Here is a 12,769-nt window from a genome sequence, read left to right on the forward strand (position 1 = left end):
TGGAAGGGACAGAGCACAGCCACACCGAAGGCTGGGTTCAAGGCCGGCTCTGTGCCTACCGCACGATGTGCAACCATACAAATAATTAATGGGACACCTGGCCTCTGGATAACCACCACACCCCCTCCCCATCGACTCCCAGCACCTCCACTGGGCCTCCTTTGTACCCATTTGCTCATTGGAATACAGCCGGCAAGAGGGCTTTACCCAGGCTTTGTTGGTAAGGCTGAACCAGAGGGCTGATCTCCCCAGTCCTTCCACCTCGGGCTTTAGCAGATAAATAAGCTGCTGTGTCACTAACATATTCCAGGTCACGTGCACACACAGACATTATTATATCTTCCAATTACCTTTCAGTGACCGTCTTTCAGGCTTTAACCATTTTCCTGGAAACGTGGCTCAGCAAATCCTTACGTGGAGCAAGGATGGCACCCAGTGGCCGAAGCGCTCCGTCTCGGATCTTGTTTTCTCACAGATTGCCCATCGCCTTTCTCTTTGGAGACAACGGATTGCCATTTTTTTCTAACGCCAGAGTTGAGACACTAAATCATTCGACTATCCCTTAAGCTGAAGTGTGTACACACATACGCACATCCGTACACACGCACACACACACACACACACAAACACACACACCCCACACCTATTCACAACTTACAAAATCGAGGCTATAGACAGAGCTTAATTCGGAATGATAATGTTCAAGAGTCCTTAACAATTTAACTTAGAGTCTTATGTTAAGGTTGTCTTATTTCAGATATGCAAATTACTGTCCGTGATGTCCCGAATACCGTGTATCAGTGTAAGAAACATACAAATGTAAACCCAGTCTCCCATTCTTCACTTCATATCTTCCCCCAAAGAGTCTCCAGTTCATGAGTTCTCATGCCTTAAACATAAGACTTTATCTCCTGACAAGTGCTTCAGCCTTAAACTGATGTTCGCAATCTCATACCCTTGTTATCTTTCTTACAAGGTACTTGGCAGACCTGGAGAACACAGGATAATAAAGTGGGACTGTTCTCTTTCCTTTGAGCTTTCCAGATGTCGAGAGATTTCTATACAGCTAGATAGCCAATCAGACCATAAAGAAGACAAGCAAGATGCCAGAATAATGAATCATATACCCCCTTGCTCAAAATGATGCAATATCTTCATAATGTTTGCTGTTTCCAATTTCCTTAGGTTTCTAAGCAGTATGAAACAACAGGGCTGGGAGTCACATGGACCATACAACCCCAATACAAGATGAAGTTTGTAATAAAATAGTATTATATATCGACTGACTAAAGAGCATTATGAAAAGCCTCTTCTTAAATGTCTATGTTAAGTTCAACCCCAAATTGTTTTTTTCCCAAGACATCATCACCATTCACACTTATCTGGCCCACAAACTGTCAAAATGCCACAGAGTTTCCAAGAATAACAGGGAAATCAAAAGAAATGACTTCAGGATAAAATTCCATGATATTGCTTACATTTTCCTATTCAGCACTTGAAGGGAAGCATTGTCTTCAAAGTCAGAACAAAATACTGGAGAGGGAAAATCAAAGCCAAGCATGTGGCTTTTCCTTGCTGGTTCTTTGGTTCTTGATCAGCTTGTATGTATAGGTTAATGACCCTGCCCTCACTAAGAGGTGTAAGTAAGATAATGAGAAGGAAAATGTTTTTATACACTGCTAAGTCATATTATACATTATTTGAGGCATTATTATTCTTTAAACATTTATAGGTAGCCCTAGTATATACTTTCTAAACTGATGAGGTTAAGATTCCTGTCCTACCTAAAAAAATCACTGATCTTTCTCACAAGTATTACTGTATACTGTTACCCTTCAAATATAAAAGAGCCATGGTGGGATTTGGAAATCATTTATAATATGTAATTACATCAAGCTGAGCCAAGTCTTCCAGCAAATACCCAAATTTTTAAATAAAGCTTAAATTTAAAGATGTTTTGTCAACTTTATGTTGCTATGTGTTTTATTTTCCCCTTCCCTCCTGGAGATACATTTTATAGGCTCGTAACATTATAGCATTTTATAGCTGAAAATGGCTTTGTTGCACAGACGAGGAAACCTGAGGTCTAGCAATTGTAAATGAACCCAGAGATCTGGCGCCTGCTTTGTCATGTTCATTTTCTCTCCTATGTCCGTAGCCTTACAAAGACTGCTTCAAAAGGGACCGTTTGGCAAGCGAGGTATTCTCTCCTAACTTAGTATTTCATGTCCGGCCTTGAGATCAATAGAATCATGATTTATGCACTTTTAAAAATGATTTTGGGTGGGTCCCTTGCCAACTGTGAGAAACGACACAGAACTACTCAAAGCAGCACATAATTTCAAAAATAGGTAGAAGGGACAGAACTCAGGATCATACAAATAAAAAGAATTTAGAAAGGCATCCTGAGATTAAAGAAAAGAATAGTTTCAACAGATTTAGTCTTCCGGATGGTGGTAGCAGGCTACATGAGTGAAGAATTTTATTTAATACACGCATGACTCATTTTGCTTTAAAAAAGCACTTTGCTTTCCTGTGCTTGGCAGATACTTCGGTTTTTAAAGGTTGCAGGTTTGTGGCAGCCCTGTGTTGAGTGAGTGTATCAGTGGCATTCCTCCAAAAGCATTTGCTCACTTCATGTCTTTGTGTCACAGTCTCATAACTGTCAAAGTACTATAAACTTTGACATTATCATTAAATTTTATATATATTCTTATATATCTGTGATCAGTGATTATGACTTGCTCAAGGCTCAAATGGTGGTTAGCCTTTTTTTTTGCAACAAAATATTTATTAATTAAGATATATACTTTGTGCCTATATTGTGCAGATATTGTCATTACTGAACACTCCAAAGAGAGTATCCTAAATGAAAAAATTGAATCTCTTTATTTTCATATAGTTCAGGCTTTTTATGAAACTAGCAACCTAGAACTTAAAACAAGGTGCTGAGATACAATTTGCAGACACTCTTATTGTCATAGATGTTTGCTTCCAAATTCTACTCACATGTTGTAACCACCTCTGCCAATAAAACTGCAAATCGTTCAATGAATTTCGTAGAAATTTTCCAGCTCCCAGGGGCAAGACATGACTTACGGAAATACAAGGGTTATGAAAGTGAGTAAGACCAGGATTTGCTCTGAAAATGTTCCTGGTTTAATCAGGTGAATGGACAGGTGCACAAAGATTTATATCACAAGGCAGAAACTGATAAGTATAATGAAAAAATGGCAAACAAGCAGATTACTTTTGCCTGAATTACAGTGAGAATGACTACACAGAGAGCACGACTGAGCAGGAGCTGATGGGCCGTCAGGACTCTAACTACGCTGAGATGGAAACAGGAATGGGAACAGAGATCAGAGAATGGACAGAAAATATCAAATAGAGCTCATGTGAAGAGTGGGTCAATGGGAACATGGGAAATAGGATGGAGAAGTGAACTGGAGCTGAGAGTTCAAAGCACTTTTTAGAAGTATTATTATAATGAATGTGGTTATTTATTTTAGATGTTTTGAGTATAGCTGACACACAAGGTCACATCGGTTTAAGGTGTTCAACACAGTGACTCAACTTCTGTACGCGTTACGCTATGCTCCCGTCTGTCACCATATGCTACTACAGTATCATTGACTACATTCCCTCTGCTGTACCTTTTATTCCTGTGACTCGTTCATTCTGTAACTGGAAGCCTGTATCTCCCACTGGTCTTCCACCCATTTTAATGTCCAAATGAAGGATTTGAAATGATGGAATCTAGAGGCTTATAGAAGATGTTGAGCTTTATAAGATGGAAACCAGCACCAGCAGAATACTGTTAATACTGTTAATCTGGCCACTATGCACGGGATGAATTTGGGAGCAGATCTTATGGTGGTCTAAGAGCTGACTTAAAGAATAAAAAAAGAGTGAGAGATAAAGGGAGGCAGGGAGACCAGCTAGGAGAGCTTGCATACCAAATGTCTGCATGAGAAAGAAGAATGAGGATCTGAGCTAGTGGTGACTGGGAGTGTGCGGATAAGGGTTAAGTGTGGGGTGGGTGGGGGAGCGTGGGAGACATGTTTAGTCCAAATGGAGGGAAGAGCCCATGGGAGTGAGGAAGTGTGAGGACTCAAAGGTGAATGGACAGTTATATTCAACGTGGGCCTCTGGAGAGAATAGGGAGGGAAGGGGTTTGTGGCTCCTATGTATACTGAAGGAGATGCAGAGAGAAAACCAACCATCATGATTGCTAAGTCAAATCACCATCACAGAGGGGAGGGCGTATCAGTTCTTTATTTCCCAGTACCACGCCTGTTGTCATAGATTGCGTTAACTAGAGGTAAACCAGAAAGAAGGAGAGTGATACAGTCCCAGATGCCCAATGTTCTGGAAAGTTCTGACCACCTTGGCCTCTATAGCTCCCTTCATCATTCAGAAGTCAGCACTCTAACTGGGCCATACAACTATCCTCCACTCCTGTCTTCCTTGGACCTTCAGGACCTATCACTGTTCTGAAACCAAAAATGAACTGCCCTTTATTTTGTTCCCATAGGGTAGACTCCCTGGGCCTTCATGTGTGCCACTCCAGGTGTACAGTGGACCAGCTGTATTAGTGTGTGGAAGCAAGAAGATGGGAGAACCCTTCCAGGCACATGCTTCCTTCCAGGGAAAGTCAACACTCCTCATGACCTTTCAGAGATGGTGTCCCTGTTTTATTTCCAAACAGAAAGAAGAATCAAATGATGACTGTTGAAGCTGATTAGAGAGGAGGTCGGGGTCACCATGGGATGGAGCTTGGCCAGGTGAGTTTTTTTTTTTTTTAAATATTTTATTTCTTTATTTGACAGAGATCACAAGTAGGCAGAGAGGCAGGCAGCGAGAGAGGGAGAAGCAGGCTTCCTGCTGAGCAGGGAGCCCGATACGGGGCTCAATCTCAGGACCCTGAGATCATGACCTGAGCTGAAGGCAGAGGCTTTAACCCACTGAGCCACCCAGGTGCCTGGCCAGGTGAGTTTTTAAAGAGCCCTCAACTCATAGCTGCATAGTGCAGCAGTGGGCAAGCCTGGGCTGGACTTCAGCCCAGGCTCCCCTCACACCGTTGCCTCCTCTGTGTTGTCGACACTCAACAGTGACAGAGTATAATTTTATTTTTCTTAAAAGATTTTATTTAATTATTTGACAGAGAGAGGTCACAAGTAGGCAGAAAGGCAGGGAGGGTGGGGGGAAGCAGGCTCCCGCTGAGTAGAGAGCCTGATTCGGGGCTCGATCCCAGGACCCTGAGATCATGATCTGAGCCAAAAGCAGAGGCTTAACCCACTGAGCCACCCAGGCACCCACAGTGTAACTATCTTTTATCTGACCTAGCATTCCTCGAAGAGACAGTTCATAAAGAGAAGCCCATACGAACATGCGGACATTTGGACACAAAGCACCCCACAGATTTATGGACATGTCCTAAGCAATGCAGGCTGCCCAGCTCAGCCTCCTGCCACAGGAGCAGGACAAGCCCTTTTGGATGCAGATTCCCAGAGGTTCCCCGCAGCCAGTTTCCTGCCAAAGGTTTAAGAACTCCCTGATGATAAAAAGAAAAAAATCTTGGAAATTAAACTTGGCATAGATACTATTTAAGGTAACAACAACGCCCTCAAGTCAAGAGGTGGGGACAAGAGAGGAGACCAGCTAGGTTAGGTGTAAGATGATTCCCAAGTTCCATTTAGACTGCTGTGAGGGCAGCTTTTTTTTTTTTTTTTTAAATTAATTAATTAATTAATTAATTTTTAAATTTTAAAAATTCATTTTCAGTGTAACAGTATTCATTGTTTTTGCACCCAGTGCTCCATGCAATCCGTGCCCTCTCTAATACCCACCACCTGGCTCCCCCAACCTCCCACCCCCCGCCCCTTCAAACCCCTCAGATTGTTTTTCAGAGTCCATCGTCTCTCATGGTTCACCTCCCCTTCCAATTTCCCTCACCTCCCTTCTCTGCTCCATCTCCCCTTGTCCTCCATGCTATTTGTTATGCTCCACAAATAGGATGAATACCCAACTTTTGTAGCAACATGGACGGGATTGGAAGAGATTATGCTGAGTGAAATAAGTCAAGCAGAGAGAGTCAATTATCATATGGTTTCACTTATTTGTGGAGCGAGGACAGCTTTTAAACAACGTTACAAGTAAGCAGAGGTGAACCGGAAAGTGGTTGGTTGGTGGGATTTCCAAAGGCGGCATTTCAGGAAGACTGGGAGGGCGGAGGCTGGCGTAACAAGATGAAGGTCTTCTTCCCTAGCAGGCATCCTGAGGTCGTGGATGGTGTCTCTGTGGAAGCACCCAGCCTACCAGGAAGGAGCCCTTAGATGCTTCCTACTGACTGCGGTGGGGGAACATGAGCTCCCCAAGTCTCTACCACACGGAGCTCTGTTTGGGCTCCTGAGGCATCCTGACCCCTCCTGACCCCTCCCCTCCTTGGCAGCTGCCTCATTACTTGGGTTAGGGTAAGTGCCACGGTGTTACCCTCTGTCTACATGAGGTTTTCCCCTGCAAGAGGCCAGTGCAAGGACTGGACTATTTCCACAGCTCTGGAAATAGAGCTGGTGGGGAAGTAGGCAGCACATGATCTGCCTCTGTGCAATTAGACAAAGGTGCATCCATTGGGATTTCAGTCGAGAAGAGGCAACCCATTCCTTGACCAGCTGAGTGAGGGTGAGCCCCAACACCTTCCTCCTTGTGCAGGGACCCTTGTGTAGGACCTATGACAGACACATCTACCTGCACAACTGTCAGGACTTAGGATAACCTTTGACTATTTCACGGATCAAAGGTGTCTCTTCAAACTTAATTACTTAAAAAAAAAAAATCCTAGTACACCCCATCCCATTGTCCAGTCTGTCCCCTACCTACTGTCTTACAGAGGAGGTTGTAAGAGGCTATTTCTGATGTGGCCATTCTTCTTTTGGTACATAAAGGCCACAGGGGGTACCTCTTCTTGGGCACTTTATTTTATTTACTTTACCAGGATGTTAATTTGTGGTCGAGGCATTAACATTGATAACTTGAAATACGCAAGAGGTAGTCCAAGCCCAAACACCCAACATGAGTTATCGGTGTTTAATTACTGAGGCAGTTAAATGGTGCCGTAAACGAGTTCATCTCTGATTGCAGCCATAACCCATGCAGTTTGGAATTGAAAGAAGGGATGATAAAAGGTGGCAATATAACACGGGAACATCCATGAGTTGATTTTAATTGGTAAACTGGCGTATATAGTGGTAACTGTTTGGTCTGTCCACCGCATTGGAATCTTAGGAAAGTGCATAAAATTACAGGAGCATATAATTGCTGTGCTAAACTCATTTTCTTATGTTATCACAGCTGGCATCTTTAGGTTATTAAAAGCCTTTAAACCAGTCATCTTCAAAGAGATCTAATTGTCAATATGGTCTTTATACATTATTCCCGTTAGCACAGAGCACAAGAGATATAAACAGGCACTAAAATCTGCACAAATTTTCTGGTCACACCTTTCTTATTTCAAGTTCAAGGAAGATCAGTAAATGTTAATGAGGATAAAAACCATTCTTTCATTTCCTCATTCGATGCACAGGGCAACCAGCCCATAAAGGACAAATTATTAACATTATAACCTCAACCAGACTTTGAAAAATTTAATTCATTAGTTCCAGGAATTTCTGTGATCTTTTTGTGTTTAGATAACTCTCCAAAAAAGACTGTTTCCCAAAGTGTAAATAATATATCAGAACCACAAAAATCATCTTAGGTTCTGACATTCCTAGATGAGCAACTACATGTTGTTTCATCTACTTATTCTGGCTAGATAATCCAGGAAAAGTTCTAGAATGTTTTTCACACTTTGACCACCCTTCATCTACCCACCACCACTCACCCATGAAGAGACTTTTCCCAACAGGAGAAACGGAGCTAATAGAACAAAACAAAACAGAAATGAAAACATCTTTTCCCTCTACCCTGGCACTCTACAATAGGAAAAGAAATCCACAAACACAGACAGGTATGGAATAGGAAGACAAGATATGAAAAAAGGTAAGGTGATATTAGCCTCGCATTAATGATTATTAAAGATTGGCTATAGGTTTATCATCTGTGAAATCTATGTTCCTTGAAACTATCCCACCGAGGAGTACAAATGGTAGTGAATTGAAAGTAATTAATGGTATGTATTATACTCTCCAATATTATGGGATTTCCATCTCTCCTACTTATTTCTGAGAGTTCTCAGGGTATGTATACCTTACTTATCCTTAAAATGTGACTACTTAGCCTGCCTTGACTCCTTCAGCTTCTGCTGGTCATTTTGATAGAAGGTACTTTCCCTCTGGTCTATATGAGGCTTCCTTTCTCTTGGGCTGCCATTTTCTGTTGCGTTCTGTCCGTACTCTGGAACCCTCATGCTCTCGGGGTCACTCATTACCCTGAAACTGTACTGAGGTCCATACCTTTCCATTCACATTTTTAGCTGAGAAGATGTATCTATAGGAGGCTGGGGTAAGGGACAAATCCAAGAGACAAACCGCACGCTGAACTTTAAATCATTTAGACACTGAGGCCTATGGCCTCGATTTCCACTAACAAGTGTTCTTAACCAGGAGGCCTCCCAGCCTCTTGTGTAAACAACCCCTTTTCAGTGGTGTTCTCAACATATCTGAATCCCAGCTGTGGCACGGTTTGGGCTGCTACCGGAGTCTGGCTTATGTAAGTGTGTATTTGACCTCCAGGTCCTTGTCAGCACCAGAGGATGGTATTTCCTTCCAAACCCTGACTTCATCTCTGAATCACTGATCAATACCTTGGCCCAGCTGCGCATAACCGAATACATTGACTCAGCCATCCTGAAATGATGAAGTTTTATGGATAACTCTGATTCCAGATTTCAAATCTCTCTCTGTTTTCTTTACTATCTCTGTTAAAAAATTATTCTAAGTAGCAGAGGTTACAATATATTCGAATGCAAGCTTGGTTTATCTGTACATTTGGGTCAAAACAAAGCATTTATTTACTGCTAGTTAGCTACAATGTTAGGAAACTGCCACTACACACACTCCAGTGTGAAATTTCAGTAAATACTTTCAGTGTCTATGTGCAGGATTATTTTAAGCTGACTACATTTTAATGTTATTGCTGCAGTTATAAGACATCAGCCACCAATTATGGTAATGTTTTGTTTACTTTGTATATCAGGAAAAAGAAAGCCATTAGGTTGAAATTATCTACTATATCTCAATTACATTGTAATAAGATACTTACCAATATCTTTCAGGATAAAATCTGGAATAAATCAGTTAAGTTAACATTCTTGATAATTTTAAGATGAAATAACCCTTTGATCTCAAATTTAAATACTTCCTATTTTTAGTATGTTTGCCAGCTAACAATAGAAAAGCATGGCAAACTCCAAGACAACAGTGTTTTCCTTACTCTATGGAATTAAGAATTAAAGCCGAACAAAGGGCGGTATGTTTAGAGGGTACACGGCTATCGATTTTGACCTGCTGTGCCTCTGTACGTGTCTCATCAAATAGCTCCCGCAGTTGTATCTGTCCCACTGTAAGACTTACTGTCTTTCTCCCTGCTGGTCCTTTCCTTATTTTAGCAATGACGATAATAAAATAACAGTAAACATATAAAACAGTAAGAACAGTAAAATATTGGTGGCAAGTTATTTCCCTAAATCGGATTTCTAGGTAACTAAACTTTATTAAAGTACAAAAGCTGTACCTACTTTTCATGGACATATTTATAAAACATATAGAAGATACAAAAAATAATCATAGGTAACCATGATTTTAACATATTCTTAATGAATAATTGTTTTGAATTACAGAACACTGATGCTTTATGGATTCTTTCCTTCCTTCCTTCCTTCCTTCCTTCCTTCCTTCCTTCCTCCATCCAACACATATTTACTAAGTATCACCATGTTCCCAGAACCATGGGGATAGAGCAGTGAACACAACATACAGGAAGGGATACCTGGACGACATTCACATTCTAGCTGATACGCAGGATGTTTATCTCCCTAATAACAGGCCCTGACTGCCACAGTTTGGGGTGTTCTATCTCCTCCTTCTGCTGTCAGCTGTCACCTCTTGCTGGCAACATGTCCATCCTGGTCAGGGTCACTCTTTTCCTGCAGCTCTTTTCCTAAGCCTCCCACTGAGCCAAGGACACTATATATCCCTGGCTGGAGCCCATGCAGCTGGCTTGCACCCATGCTCAGTGTGCTGCTCCCTGCCCTTCTGAGCAGTCTGCTCATCCCCACTCTGAGTTTGGAGTCTTCCCTTATCCCCTTTCTTTATTTGTGTGCCCCAACTCTAAAGATCTGAAGCAGGGATCAGGCCCAAAGGTCTCTGGACCATTGTTCCTGGGAAGATGAATGCATCTGTATGTAAATGAAACTCTTAGAAGAGTAGCCACCAAGAGTTATTACATACAAATACCACAATACAAAACACTATCTTTCTTACTGTTGTGTTTGCTAAGCTGATCATTCTGAACCTCCTTAAATACTTAAAAAGGCAGAGACCAAAGCTTTCAAAAGGGAGGAAACTCAGGTCTCCCACACTCTCACATTTTGACCACGACTGGATAGAAACGCAGGGCAAGGAACAAGAATTCTGGTGCTGCCATTACGAGAATGGTGGTGACCGAGATGAAAAAGAGTATCTAGGGTGGCTGGCTGACTCAGCGGGAATATGTGACTTGATCTCAGGGTTGTGAGTTCGAGCCCCCTGTTGGTGGTAGAGATTACTTACAAATACAATCTTAAAAAAACAAAGGTAAAGAATATGTAAGACTCATTCACAGACTTACCGTATGTTGGAGTTGAAAGAAGCTTCCACTGAACAGCAATGAACACGGTGGTTAGGAATTGCAGTTTCAGGGACAGATTGCCCGGCTCTACCCCTTACAATCATTTGACCTTGGCCTGTCTACTTACTATCTCCATGCCTCAACTGACTCATCTGTATGACTATGTACTTCACAGGGTTAGGTAACTCCAAGGAATTATATAGGTAAAATGCTCTGTATTGTGGTCCATAGTAAGCAACTGGCAAATGTTAGCTAGTATTATCCTAATCTCTTCACTTATTCTTACAGATGAAAGTATACAGATTTTAAGTGAACAGAAAGTTGGAGGAAAAACGAATGTTAAAGCCAGGTATTCCGATTCTCATAATATTACACAGATTTTTTTTCTAATATCACACTTACTTAACAAGTGGAAAGAAATAAATACTGAGTCATTTAAATGATCATGAAGGGGCTACTCAGTTATATATGTAAGTCCCTTTTCCCCTCTAAGACTGAAATATTCAAACACACCTTTGCCCAGTTCTTTTCCCTAATACCTAGTGGGCAGGAACGATTCTACAGAGGCAAGTGACAACTGGTCAGAATGCTGTGTGGAGCTTAACGTGACATACTAGCACGGCACACTTTGCTTTCCTACCTTAAACTTGTCAACTTCGGCTTTTGAACATGTTGCATGGTATGACAGCACCTAATTCAGAAGAAAAGGGAAAGCAAACTGTTTAATACCTAGACATGACTATTCTCTGAAATTCTCCTGGCTTATAAATAAACACAGTTCATTATATCACCTTGACAATAGTGGATTTTTTAATTGAAGTGTAATTGACATACCATATCCTATTAGTTTCAGGTATACACCATTGTGATCTGATACTCTCACACATTACAAAATGATGCCCATGATAAATCTAGTTACCATCTGTAACCATGAAGTTATTATAATGTTATTGACTGTATTTCTTATGCTGCACGTTATATCCCAGGATTTAATTTTCTAACTGGAAGTTTGGATCTCTTCATCCTCTTTACCTATTTCATCTGCACCTCCCCCTGCCCAACTCTTCCCTTTAGGGTGGCCAGAAGTTTGTTTCTTGTTTCTATGAGTCTGTTTCTGTTTTGTTTCATTTGTTCCTTTTTTTTTTTTTTTAAACATTTTATTTATTTATTTGAGAGAGAGAAAGAGTTGGGGACAGGGCAGAGGGAGAAGCAGACTCCCCACTGAGCAGGGAGCCAGATGCAGGGCTCGATCTGGGGACTCCAGGGTCATGACCTGCACGGAAGGCAGACACTTCACAGGCTGAGCCCCCAGGCGCCCCTGTTTCATTTGTTCTTTTGTTTTGTTTTTAGGTTCCACGTATCAGATGTTTGATTCGCAAAGATCTTCTTCCATTCAGTAGGCGGCCTTTTGGTTTTGTCCGCGGTTTCCTTTGCTGTGCAGAAGCTTTCTAGCTTGATGAAGTTCCATTTGTTTGTTTTAGCTTTTTTTGCCCTTACCTGAGGAGGCTGGTCCAAAAAAATATTGCTAAGGCTGGTGTCAAAAAGTTTCTCTGCCTATGTTTTCTTCTAGGAGTTTTATGTCTTCAGGTCTTACATTCAAATCTTTAATCCAATTTGAATTTATTTTTGTAAATGGTGTAAAACAATGGTCCAGTTTCACTCCTTTGTGTGTAGCTGTCCAGTTTTCCCAACACCATTTACTGAAGAGACTGTCTTCAACAGTGGATTTTAATGTACACAAAATTTCCAATAACCGTGACACAGATTGTTACTTGTGCAATTGCAAAGGAATCTACTATAATGCTGAAAGGAACTGTAGTCCCCATTAAAGGCTAAGTATTTTAAGTCAGGATGTTTTTATAGGTAGTTATTTTGTCAAAGGGACATGATGTGACTCAAGACCACAGTTCCCAAAGGACATGAATACTTGCTCTGTGGA

General features: G+C 41.4%; 1 protein-coding gene across 1 annotated transcript in view; it reads right to left on the bottom strand.

Annotated features, from left to right (window-relative positions):
• Positions 1–12,769, bottom strand: part of PDE11A (phosphodiesterase 11A) — a 387,189-nt gene that overhangs the window by 122,230 nt on the left and 252,190 nt on the right. Inside the window, exon 10 of the mRNA XM_032356042.1 lies at positions 11,471–11,521. Within this exon, the coding sequence (XP_032211933.1) occupies positions 11,471–11,521 (51 nt within the window). The remainder of the gene's footprint in view (positions 1–11,470; positions 11,522–12,769) is intronic.

Source organism: Mustela erminea, chromosome 8 (genome assembly GCF_009829155.1).
Source record: "Mustela erminea isolate mMusErm1 chromosome 8, mMusErm1.Pri, whole genome shotgun sequence".
Lineage (NCBI taxonomy): Eukaryota > Metazoa > Chordata > Mammalia > Carnivora > Mustelidae > Mustela > Mustela erminea.